The 12,931-nt window shown below is 43.2% G+C and overlaps 1 protein-coding gene across 5 annotated transcripts in view; it reads right to left on the bottom strand.

Moving 5' to 3' along the window:
* The window catches only part of MYOM1 (myomesin 1), a 736,755-nt gene that overhangs the window by 415,950 nt on the left and 307,874 nt on the right, over positions 1-12,931 (bottom strand). For all 5 annotated transcript variants that reach the window (XM_086965593.1, XM_086965594.1, XM_086965595.1 and 2 more), the window contains 2 exons: positions 11,204-11,368; positions 531-692 (listed from right to left, as the gene is read on the bottom strand). In XM_086965593.1, coding sequence (XP_086821719.1) covers positions 531-692; positions 11,204-11,368 — 327 coding nt within the window. The remainder of the gene's footprint in view (positions 1-530; positions 693-11,203; positions 11,369-12,931) is intronic.

The raw sequence follows: 12,931 nt of genomic DNA, 5'->3' as shown, positions 1-12,931 counted from the left end.
TAGTTACAGTAACAGAACACTTTTTTCGCAATAACTAGAAAACTACTAATACTGAATGCCTTTAGAATAATGTTGATGTTCTCCAGACCATACACCTGTAAATGCAAACTGAGGCTCACATTTTAGGGATTAGCCTTACCATAGGGGTGGAGCAGGGGAGGCATTTTATTTGTAGTTTGTGCAGACACAGAGGTTATTTCTCTTCACTCTTTGCATGTGCTCTTACCATGGAAGTAATCTAAGGGCACTCTATACCAGTGCCTATTCAAGTTGAGAAGACCAGCTTTATAACACAAATCGATTTTTGCTTTAACATTATTGGCCTACAATATGGTGGATAGGAAGGTTTGATGATGTGACCTTTTGCAACATACTTCAAGGGCAACAGTAACAAGCCAGTAAACGCTGGTGTTGGTAGTGGTGTGGCAGTTTCCTTCAGTGTTTGAAGGTTCTTCACCAGAAAATTACAACTTGAGTAAATTCAGAAGTTCCTCCCCCCGAGATATTTGGGCTGTTCTGATGTTTCTTACCTCCAACAAAGACGTAGCCACTGAACTGGTCGTAGAACTCCCCCATGATCACACGCAGCGTGTAGAGGCCCTCATCCTCCTTGTTGAGGTGATTAAGTGTGAGTGTGGCACGCTCTCCGCTCCAGTGCATCTGAGCCCACTTGGACGGCGAGAGAAGAACTCCTGAAAATGAGAAGAGAAGGGCACGCTGAGTGTTGGTGTCATGGCCCTAAAAACTGAGTACCGGGCACTGACGATTTTGCACAATTTTGGGATTGGAGGAGAATATGACATGCTGGCAGTAAATGCAGTATCTTACAGATTGTATTCTTTACCATACAATACCTTCATGCTATAGAATTGTTTCTGGTGAATAAGCTACCACACATCTGAGAACTGAATGGTACTGAATTGCTGCTATTTGTATAAAAAGATGGATGGGCAAAGATGAACTTTGTTTTGTGTGGACATGCAAGAACATGTACAAGTCCCTAATTCATAAAAGAGACTTGCACATTTTTCAATGGCCGCCAGCCCGTTCATCAATATTGAGGAGTCAATCCTGACCACTTAGTTCTCAGTTATCCTTCTGCTATCTTGCTGCATGCTGTGTAGGGACATTTAAATGAAGATGGAAATCGTAATTTTTGGCCCAAAGGTCTCTCCCCTCAAGCTATAAACACAACCTGACCCTTGGCAGTTCTGACGGAAACTAACACATGCAAAGTTGTTACTCAGTGACCACTTATGGCTGCATCTATGAGGATGACAGCAACACATGCCAAATTAGTACATTTTTCCAAAGATGAGGTAGGGTGCAGGTATGACCAGGGCAAATGTGGTCCATCCCTATTCGCGCAAAACATGCTCAGCAAACGAAGCCCATTGATTTAGAATTGTGAATTCTTACGTTTTTTTTTCAGAAATCCTTGTCTAAAACACGATTAACAAAGTAATATTGTTAGCAGATTCTTATGTTGATGTACTCTAGATGTGTATGTTTCTTGCTGTGGAAGTTTATGCTTTGTATCTCATATGTTCCTCATCTCTCAGCAAACATATAATCAGTATAAAGCTTCTCTCATGACGTATGCTAATGGTTCCAGTGAGATGCTGTTGCAGAAATAATATACCTGGGCAGGTTTAGCCTTGGGGTGAGAATCCCCTCTTCCAGTGATAGGACTGGAGACTGACCTATAAAAGTCTAGTGATTTAACATATATAGTATAATATAAATACTGCTTTTACTCTTAATTATTCCTTTGATATCCATTGTTTAATAACTTTTTAACTCGATGTATTTATATTTTAATACTCTGCTTGTACATATTTTATTGCACTTTTATGGTCTTTGACCGAAATAAAGTTATCAAAGTAAAGTAAAATATAAAGAAGAAAAAACTTGCATATAAGAAAGGAAAAGGGAGGAAATAGGAGAAATGAAATGAAAGACAAGGTGTTAGGAAGAGAAAAAGGAGAATAGTGGACATTGTACGTTACGAAATCAACCTCTGTAAATTTACAATCTTTGATTGTCACCTTAAAGTATCTAGTCCAAGAGGTACCATAGAGAGCAGAAAATCTAGGTCATGGAATTCAGGCTGAAGGCCAGGAATGAGCTAATGTCAAGTGCCCAGCAAAATATGTAGGCGATGATGCCGGTAGATAATACGAGCCAGCGGGGCCAGAGAGATGGATGACCAAGGCATTCTGTCAGACTTTTAAAATTATGTTGAGCAGGAAAATAGCAGGTTTTTCCTGAAGGAGGTGAGACTCGGACCACCATCAGCAAGGTCGGCGCAAGAGAATCTGGAATTAAAGTTTTACGTTTCTTTGCCTTGAGATGTGCTTTGGTAGTAGAAGTCTTTGCTCGCAGCAATCGATACTCGGCCCTCTGAACAGATACAATGTATCTAATCATATTTTTAAAGGATGGTTTCATGTTTTCGAAGGCATGCTCCTGCGATTGAGTATGTTTTTAATAGACTTGGAAGGCTACTGAATTGAGGTGGCAGCTAACATTACCCCCCTCTTTTTGAACTAGATCGGATGGTTGCTGAAAGTCGAGGGCTTTATACGTTAGCTGATGCAACAAAAATGAAACTTTTGAAATAAAAAATAAAAAAAAATAAGCGTTTTATCGAATTAGGAGTTTGACTTTGGAGAGCCTGATGTGCTCCTATTTACCTCCTCTGAGAACATGGCATGTTGCGGAGTGAAGGATGATGTTTGATGGGGGAAGAGTGGGGCTGTGGCCACTTTTACGGTTTTAAAAGATAAGAAACAGGTCTGCATGGAAGTGTGTTTTCAATAGCACGAACTCGACCTGAAGGTGTTGGAACAGTTTACATGAGCCCCAGTTACATTACACAGGGACACATTGGTTTTTGGGATGCACAGGGAAATTAAGTGATTTGCCCAGAATCACAGGATGTTGAGCTGAAGCCGAGACTCAAACCTGATTCCCGAGTTTCAAAGTTGGCGGCTCTGGCTGTTATGCCACATCTCCTTTTATGATTATGGCTACCCCCTGCTATTTTTAGCATTGGGTCAGATCCGAAAATTCTGTATCCTTTGGACAACAGGGTGTTGACAACTGTTCATGAAAATTCGTTCAGACAAGATTCTGTTGGCTGCATTTAATGGGCCTTGTGTAAATCTATTAGTGAGGAGATTTGAGGATGTTGGGCATCAGATTGTGTAAGATACGTAGATGATACTGATGTGTGAATAGGGTGCATGTTCAAGGTCACCTGTTCTGGCATGTGCCTGCTGTTAGGCGTGTGCCCTCGGGCAGAATACTGTTGAAAAACCACTATCAAGTTGCTTCTTAGATTTGCATGATTAGAATAGTACATCGGAGACAAAAGTAACAATGTTAGACCCTATTCATTCTGGATCCTGGTTACACGATAGGAAAACATGGCCTGTCATGCATTATCCATTCCACAATCAATGTCATTTAATTCGGTTTAAATTTAGAGTGTGCAGTGGGGGGAAGTGCCTAGTATTTTGACAGCGCGCAGCACCCCTCTGTTACTTCGATATGTCATTACTAAATACCTGGGTACACAACTACCACTGATACACGCGAGTCTATGAATGAAGAAGAGCATTTCCATTTTACTTATTGGTGCTTGGAGGTGAAGACAGGAAAGTGGGTCTCACTCTCTCAGTAACCAGATGCTACGTCAGCCTGAACTCTATGACACCCAGATATAAAATATAAACGAAATTCTTGTGCATACCTATTTGTGGTTAATCTTATTTCATTTAAAGTGCTTCCACTTTGCCTACTTTGAAAAGACAGACCTCAGTAGTTCTTTCTGCAGGACATTCTTTCACCAGATATGCATTGCACCACTCTTTACGTAATCAAAGATAACCCACCCATCGATTGTGTGTCTTCACTTATTTATTTGAACTTTTAAATTGGCAGTTGTATGACACAATGGTCAAAGTCTCCGATTGGCCTGATTCTTTACTCCATCCTTTACAGTTTACGTTCCCCCTGGAGCAGGTTTTGGCTTTATTCAGAATCATCTTCTGACAGATCACGAGAAGAACTCTCTTGAGTTGGTGTCTAACTGTTCATCTGAAAAATAAACCTAATTTGAAGTGTACTGTCATGCTCTACTAGTTACCACCATACTTATATTTGAAGAATTCAGAGTGTTTCTCACCACAATTTTGTTCCATTGTTTTCGCATACGACTGCAGTGAATGTGCTACGAGTGCAGTGAATAACTAAGTTATGACCGTCCTGCCTATTTAAGGTAACAGGTTTTTCTTTTAAGGTTCATGTCGTCTCTGATCTGCATTTTAAAAGGGAGTTATGCATTGTGCAATCAAGCATAGATTTGTAAAGTGCTGCAAATAACCCCGGAGGGTCTCAAGGATCTGGGGTTGCTTGCTGCGTCGTGGTCATCTGTTCACCCTAACAGCCAGGTCTAGAGTTTCTGAATTACCAGAGCGATGAGGCAGTCCTGAGGTCTCTCTGGGGCTTCTCTCACCCACATTGCATGCAGTGCCCTCATTCTTCCCTTTCTAACGGTCCTAATTGACTGTCATTCGTCACAATCACAAAAGGGAAATAACCGTTACCTCAATGCTGCTTAACGAGGAATTACGATGGTCCACTTGGATGCTGGCATCCGCAGGGTTCACCTCTCTACCTATAGCACTCAAATGGAGCACAGAAGGGTCGATCAATCAAACAGCATTTGTAGAGCGAGACACTATCACCCCTAGGGGTATCAGGGCGCGGTGTCTCTGTCAAAGAGCCAGGTCTTGAGTCTCTTTCTGCAGTCTGCCAGCGAGGGGATTGTATGGAGCTGAAGGAGAGGGTCGTTCCAGGTCCTGGCAGCGATGTAGGAGAAGGAGAGGCCACCACTGCAGCTACGATGGATGTGTGTGTGGGGGGGAGGGGAGGGGGCGCAAGGGGGAGTAAAGAGGAGGGCAGGTGTTTAGCGGGTTTGGTGATTCGCTAAAACACAGATTATGTTCTCAGAAAACCTGGTGCCTCTCTCTGCATAGCCAGAGGCCCTGAATAAAGCCCTAAAAAGTGAGAGCTCACCAAGGGGCTATCCACACAAAGGTATGATCAGGAGCACGCCTGGAGATCTTGGCCACATGCCCTTCTTTCTTCAGACTGACTCTCCTTCACCTCAGAACCAGCTCCAGAATTCCAATGATGACATCATAGAAGGCTTCAGTTCCGTCTGGCACTGGAACATTCTGTACCTATATATTCATACATTTGCTGTGCACATAAACTAAAGATAAAGATCACAGGGAAGTGTTTTCCGAGTCAGTAAACAAATGTTACCCTAAATCCTGTTTATGGCTAAATGACCCTGAAATACATTGCAGGGCAGCATAACTCCTGCAAAATTCAAGCATTTACATTATCCGCCTCATATATGCTACGAATGTCAGTTGCAGTAGCCCAGGCAGAGCTCCTTAGGCACACTGTGTGGTTTGTGGGCTTAGAGTACAACAAAAAAGTATATGTTTGTCAGTTCGTAGTTGCTGTCCACAGTTTATTTGCTCGTCGCCAACCAGCATGACTCAAAGTTCTTTTAATAGGGTGTCTCAAATTCCTGGAAGAGAGAAGTCGGCAGCCTAGTGTGTGGGAATCCTAATGGTTCCTTGAGGGTTCCTAGCTCAAAGGTCTTTCAGACCTCTATATAGGTCATACATTTCCATGTGTTTGTTAAGATGCACATTGTTTGTACTTTTATTCTAACTAAACAGGCTTTTCCCAGCTTCTTCCTAGTCACTGTTGCAATGGTCTCTGCTGCGCTTAATTTGAGCCGATGGTTTCCGGTGCTCGGCACCGAAACCAAATTGCCAGCACCAGCATCTAGGACAGTCTGCCACATGGTTGCAGTGTTTGCCTAATTGACAGATGAGCACAACATCAGCTGTTTATTGATTCAATATACATTAAACATAATGATATCTGCCGCCCAAGCCATTGTTATAGCGTTGGTTGGCCTGGAAGAGTCTAAACTGTCACACTTGTAGGGGTGTGACGGTTAATAGTTATGTTGGTACTGTTATTGGCAGGGCAGGAAGGGGCAATGGGTGGTGTAAGCTACAGTGGACTCCTGACGATGACCCTGGCTCTTATGTTTTTACAAATGAAGCACTGAGTCTTAGTGTGCACCCTAATAACATTTCCTTTGTGTTATTGTGGTTTGTTCTACATATCCCCTCTATATAGCCAGTGAGGCTGTCTAATTAACGCTGAAGTCCAATTGGAAGCCAGTTCAGAAGCACAGTGTCGTTTTGTACAGTTATGTGTTGATTTCCAAATTCCCTACTTTGAAGAGGGTCGGTTCATATGTTTTGTAGGCCTTTGGGGGGCCTGGTCCTGTACAGTTTGGAAAGACCCCTGTTTGCAGCTTGTGTTTATAGGAATTTGGTCAGCACATGATTTTCTTTTATTGAGCCTCTTGTGAGCTCAAGTATCCAAGGGCCTGATGTATTATTATAATGTGAGTCTAGCCTTGCCTTTGGCTAGGGGGGTCGAAGAGCCCGTTCTTCAGCTTCTTGTCAAACTCAAGAAAAGAGGAGATGTGTAGTGAGAGGTCTAATCTGTGACAAGAAACTTCAGAGATGCAATGTATAGAAGGCCTTTTGTGACTCTTAATGATTTGCTATTACGAAAGGGGTGTGATAGCCTCCCACTTTAAATGTGATTCATAGTAAAATGTTTTGTTTCTGACCATATATGCAGTTGCATACCATTGATCCCTGCTCCCCTAGATATCTTCCCAAATGAGTGACTTATTTTTTTAAAGAGCAGCACCTCCCTCTTTAAGATAAGAAGGCTACTTTAAAAAAAAGTTTCCCACTTAGAAATGGAAATGCAGGGAATGAGGATTACTACCCATTACTGTGCAGCATCTCAACATCCACAGCCAATTGCAGGGGGGCGTAAATAGTGAACTTCCTATTTAATGTTCATTAGGCAGATCATTTTGTGACCCATTGCGAATGGACAGATTAAGATGCAATGTCAGTGTCTACAGGGTGCATCATAAATTGCATCCCTGTTTGTAAAACAGTTCATTGTGTTCTTAGAGCTGCGCAACACCAAATATGCTGGTTACTTGGTGTATGAAGTTGAACTAAGGGTGGTGCTGGACTGACATGCTGGGGTCCAGTCATAGATTCTGCCCATTCTACATCGTGGGGCAGTGGCGGGGCAGCGTGCGGGCAGCGCAGTGAAATAAATAAATGAATATACACTTACCTTCTGCTCGTGTGCCTTGCTGCTCCTGGCACTGCAGTTCCCATGAGCAAAGGCTTCCAGCTCACCACACACTCCTAGCGATTCTCTCATGCTATTACTCCCAACATGAGAGAAGCAATGGGATTGAGCGATGCAGGCCGGTGTCATGCTTCAGGAAGGACTGGGAGCTTGTGCGCCTAAGACCTGCAGATATCTCCAAGGAATATCCTGGCGATATCCAAGTGCGCATAGTGGTTTGGCTGCCCGTGGATGGCCGGCCAAACTGACACGCGCACTGTCAGTGTCCTCTACTCCTCCCCCCCCCCTTGCTGATGATGCTGCGACCTGGCCCCGCCCAGCCCCAGACTTGGCAGGCTCAGCAAACTCAGCTCAGCAGTCAATGAAAAATAAAATAAAAGCGTTTTATTATCATTTTATTTTTCATTTTCTTTCTTTAAGCAGTGGTGCGACTCTCAAAGTATTGGCTCTGCAGTACCAGTGCCCAAAGCAAACTGGTATTTGGTGGGATACAAACACACAACCAAAAGGAGTGCAACCATCAGAATTCGTTTTCTGACTAATAAGTGCAGGCATCCCAATTAGAATTCAGCTGGTCCTGGGCTGATGTGGGGACAGGGAAGCAAAGGCAGCAAGACCAGTTCCAGGTGGACTACATGGTATCAGTGTTAGCTACATGTGAGATAGAATGTCCACAAGAACAAAGTAACCTGGTTGGGTTCCTTCATCTTAGCTGCAACTTTCAGGGTGGAAGTAGTGTGGCGGACTGAATAGATTTTCCTTCAGAGGATCATTCACCCTGTTACAGAGACACAGGTAAAAAAGGTACAGGCCCCTGAATTTTTAACCAGGAATTACAATAGCCTGGTGAAGGTTCAGTGTTGGGTATTATTTGGGTTTTGCTCACTGTCTGACAGAGATGCGTGTTCCGCTGTGGTCAAGGAAACCACACATATCACCTCCACTGGGCTGGAGAAGTCAGATCCACTGAGGGGAACTACATAGTCATACAGGAACACCTAAACAGTGGTTGGGTGTTACTGCTTTCTGTGCAGTGCAAGACTTTGGTCAGAGCCATGCCCCGAGGAGTCAACTCTTCTCATTGCCAGAAACAACTCTGTGCCGTCCCGAGCTGGGACATCATGTTCCACTACAATTATCATGTTTTGATGAAAGATGAAAATCAACGATTTGTTTGTATTTCTGAGATTCTACAAATTCAGAGATATATTAGACTAGATACTATGCAGGTTCAAGTTTTTATTCTTACCCGATTGGTTCACAGTGACATTTTGCCGCCACCAAAATAAAGAATGCTAATAGATCTCAAGGGTTGTTTTAAGTTATACCTATTCACGTTGTAGTCCTCCTCTTTCCTGACTCTTGTCGAACGGTCTAAGCTGACTTCTTCCTACCCACCCTCTCCCTGACAGTGTTCCCACTTCCTATATGCTGGTGTGTCATAGATACCCAAACCTGGTACACCGGCCTTGCTGTCTACACCCTTCTGCCCAATTCACGGCATTCTTCTGAATCTCAGGGACTTTCAGAAGCCATTTTGTAATTATCTTCTAACCTTATACAAGAGTTCAAAGTTTACTGTATACATTTAAAAATTGAGACAGACATAGGGCCTCATTTAAGACTGGGAAGTTAAGAGACATTGACCAATAAATGTGGATGTCCCGACTGCCCACACAGGCCTACCCCACCTCATTTAGATTGGAAGGGGAGTGTTCTCAATAGTGGAGTCACCGCCAGTTCCAACATCAAAAACACCATGTAAGGCAGAGGTCTTCTATCTGTAGGGCGAGACCCCCAGGGGGGCGGTGGAGTCCTGGGAAGGGGGTCCTGCATTTCCCAACTTCACTTGTGCCTGCAATTCAAAATATTTGCTTTCTTTTGGAAAAAGACAGCCGTTCTGGGACAACTAATTTAGATCGTTATCAGCTGAAGTTACATCAATTGAGTCTCTTGTGTGTGAAAAGCCTTCGTGCCAGCATGCCTGCTTGCCTCAATGAAATGCAAATGTGTGCTACTAGTTAATCTGCAAGTGTAAAGGGTCCTTGTTCTGACTTTAGTTGATGCAATCACTCCAAGTTTTGGGATGACAAAGATTTGAGTTTTTTGAGTGGTGGTGCAAAGAATTAACAACGGGGCTGTGATGTGCGTGCATTTAATTGTAACTGCGTTTACACAGCCCTTAATACCCCTAAGGAGGTGTTGAAGGGACAGTTATGTAAAAAGGAAATTGCATTACATGCGCACTGGTAATACTAAAATCTAAATTTTCGAAGCATCATTTTGTCATAAAACATTTTGCACATTTTGTAGCAGTCTATCTTACACTGTGAGTAATGCAAGTACAAAATAATGACTTACATATTCACAGTTCTTTCTGTCACATGCTGTGACCTTGTAGCACTAAAAATACACATCACTATTCTCCGCTGCACAAATCAAGATTTAATTCTGTGGCTCCCTGGTTACACTCAGACCTCTGCAGTGCATTAACTAATAGAGGTTTCATAATGTACTACAGTGCCTTTCCCACTGAGTAACAACTTTTAAAAATGTATTTTTCATTTACCCTGCCCATTATTTTATATGTAAATATCTGATGGTGAAAGATCTAAAAAAATGTGCAGAATATTTTGGGGCTTATTTATGAGAGGGTTGCATCACCAGAGCATCACTTTTTTTACGCTCCGGTGGCGCAAGCATCTCAACCATACCTGTGAGGCGGTGCAAAGCCACCTACATGGCTTTGCATGGCCTCATAGATATAAGACATAGCAGCGCAAGTCACTGCGCTGCCTTACTCTGCGTCAAGGAGGGGTTCCATGGGCTTTGCGTGGGGTTCCCACACAACACCCATGGATTTTGATGCTGGCCCATATTTAGAAAATCGAGTAAACCTGGGGCTGCTCCAAAAACAGATGCCTCCCCGGCGGAGGCGTAACGAGGAGAAATGTTTTCATTTCTCCTCGTTTTTTCCTCTTTCCATGTGTGCTACATTATGCAGCTCTCAGGATTGTTTTTGTGAAGAAAGGTGCCCCTTCCAGTACAAAAAAATTCTGCCTATGTTGGTGCTAGGCAGCAAGTTGTGCGCCAACACATGGGAAACGGACAGGAATGCATCATATTTTATATTCCTGCCCTTTCACAGTGGCGTAAGGCAGCGCAGCAAGAGGGCGTGCAGGTCTGCCCTACGCCAATTCCTCATAAATGAGGCCCTTTGTTTTTAGCTACACCTTTGACTACACCCCCCTGCACACTGACCTTCGGTTTGCCACACACTGTTTAATATATTTTTTCCAAACCCTAAAAGTTATTTGTTGTGGGAATTGAGGGTGTTTATAGTTGTCGATGATGAGGAGTACCAGATTCTAGAAATCTTTGTCAGATGTGGGTCCTTACGCTTAAACATTTTTGACAAGGGGTTCCCGGCATCAAAAAGTTTGAAGACCTCTAATGGACCTGATGGCTCTTGAAATGGCAAAGAGAACCAAATTAGAAGTGGCTCCTCCTATGCTATGTCTTCCAACTTTATTTCTATCTGATGGTTCCATGTAAACGATGGCGGCCTACGATAGAAAAATCATTGACATTTCCTTGCAGCACAGGAAAACACCTACCTATGCATGGGGGGGAGGGGGGAGGAATTAGTTCTGTGATTCATGAAGATGGGCTCCCATTTTGAGAGATCTATTTTCAGGAATCACATAAGTGGCAATGGCTGACCTGTAGTGACGTTTTTTTTATTCCAGATGTAGCTCCAATCAGGTATTCAGTCAGTAGTAGTCGGTAGGGTGAGGGGAGGATAGGGACAGCCATGAAAACAGACACTTCTAGACTAGGCAGTACAGCCACCACAGCAAGGTAGCGGAGTGGCTTACACCACAACAAAATCCCATTCCCTTCTGGAGCTCACCATTTCTGTACCACTGGATCTCAGGCTGGAAGCGCTTGATGGTAGGACAGATGATGACAGTGACGCCCAGGCTCTTTGTTTCTCCTTCTCGACCAAAGACTACTTCAAACGTGTTCAAAAAGTGAATATCAAACCTGGGGCTGTATCCATATGGGCTGACGCCAACTATGAGAAAAAGATTAAGAAATGCAATAATGTGAATTAATCAAAAATATTTAATGTCCACGATGCAGGAGATAATGAGAGGTCAAGTGGTGGGACACTTTATAACCTGGTTGAAACTGATATTGTTTCCAACTTCACTGGGGTGTGTAGACTTTATAACAATCAATCGCTACTATATGCAGTATTAGGGTATGCATGCAAGAACTCCTGAATTTGCAATCTCGTTCCTACTTCGAGATCTCGGGTAATTTCTACTAATATAGATATGTGGGTGAATACATGGATGACTGACTGGATGGATGGGCTCATTTATATATGAGTGAATGGTTGGATGAATGGATTTTAGGATGATTGGTGGATAAATGGCCATACATATAATATACTTTCACTTTTACGAACCTCTTAAAAAATGGTCCCTTGTCAATGTTTCTACTCTAAAAGTGTGTGTATAACAATTATTAAGGCCCTCTTAAAGAAGCATGTACAGTCAGTCAGTCAAAAAGGCTTTATTTCGATAAAAAAATTATCATAAAAGCAACACATAAATCACAATACAACACTTTATAAAATCAGAAAAGCATATTTAAAACATTTTTACAAATTTACAAAGCAGTTCATTAAGCAATCAGTTTAAAAAAAAAAGAAGAATTAAACAGTCAATTTTAGCCTTTTGATTCGGATGGACCAAGCCCATGATAAAAATTTGGCTAAGACACAAGCAAAAGTGGCACGGCTATCAGACATTAATATCCTGATTGCAATCACATGACTCTTGGTACCCAACTGCCGGCATAAATGTTTGAGCCAAACCCTCCTTGATATTGCATACTCTAGTCAAGTCAAGTCAAGTCAAAGAATTTATATAGCGCACTACATACCCAGAGGGTCTCAAGGCGCCTGGGGAGGGGAGGAGGATTACTTGTCAAATATCCACGTTTTAAGTTGCTTTCTGAACGCAAGGTGGTTCTGGGTAAGGCGAAGGTAAGTGGGGAGTGAGTTCCATGTTTTAGCCGCCAGGTATGAGAAGGATCTGCCTCCCATGGAGGTCTTGTTGATGCGAGGTACAGTGGCGAGGGCTTGGCTGGAAGAACGTAGTTGGCGGGAGGGGATGTAGAAGGAAAGTCGTGAGTTGAGGCATTCTGGTCCGATGTCGTAGAGTGATTTGTGTGCGTGGGTAAGCAGTCGGAAAGTGATCCTCTTATTGACGGGTAGCCAGTGGAGGTCTTTCAGGTGACCAGAGATGTGTTCGTTACGCGGGATGTCTAATATGATCCTGGCTGAGGCGTTTTGGATTCGTTGGAGTTTCTTCTGGAGTTTAGCGGTAGTACCTGCGTAGAGGGTGTTTCCGTAATCCAGTCGGCTCGTGACCAGAGCATGGGTGACTGTTTTTCTGGTTTCGGTGGGGATCCAGCGAAATGTTTTTTTGAGCATGCGAAGAACGTTGAAGCAGGATGAGGATACGGCGTTGACTTGTCTGTTCATTGAAAGTGAAGAATCCAGGATAACGCCTAGATTCCGTGCATGGTCTGTCGGGATGGGTGCTTTTCCAAGGGCTCTCCATTG

The sequence above is a fragment of the Lissotriton vulgaris genome, chromosome 4_1 (genome assembly GCF_964263255.1).
Source record: "Lissotriton vulgaris chromosome 4_1, aLisVul1.2, whole genome shotgun sequence".
NCBI lineage: Eukaryota > Metazoa > Chordata > Amphibia > Caudata > Salamandridae > Lissotriton > Lissotriton vulgaris.
Note: the sequence above shows the minus strand (reverse complement) of the source record. Positions and strands in the feature narration are given on the sequence as shown.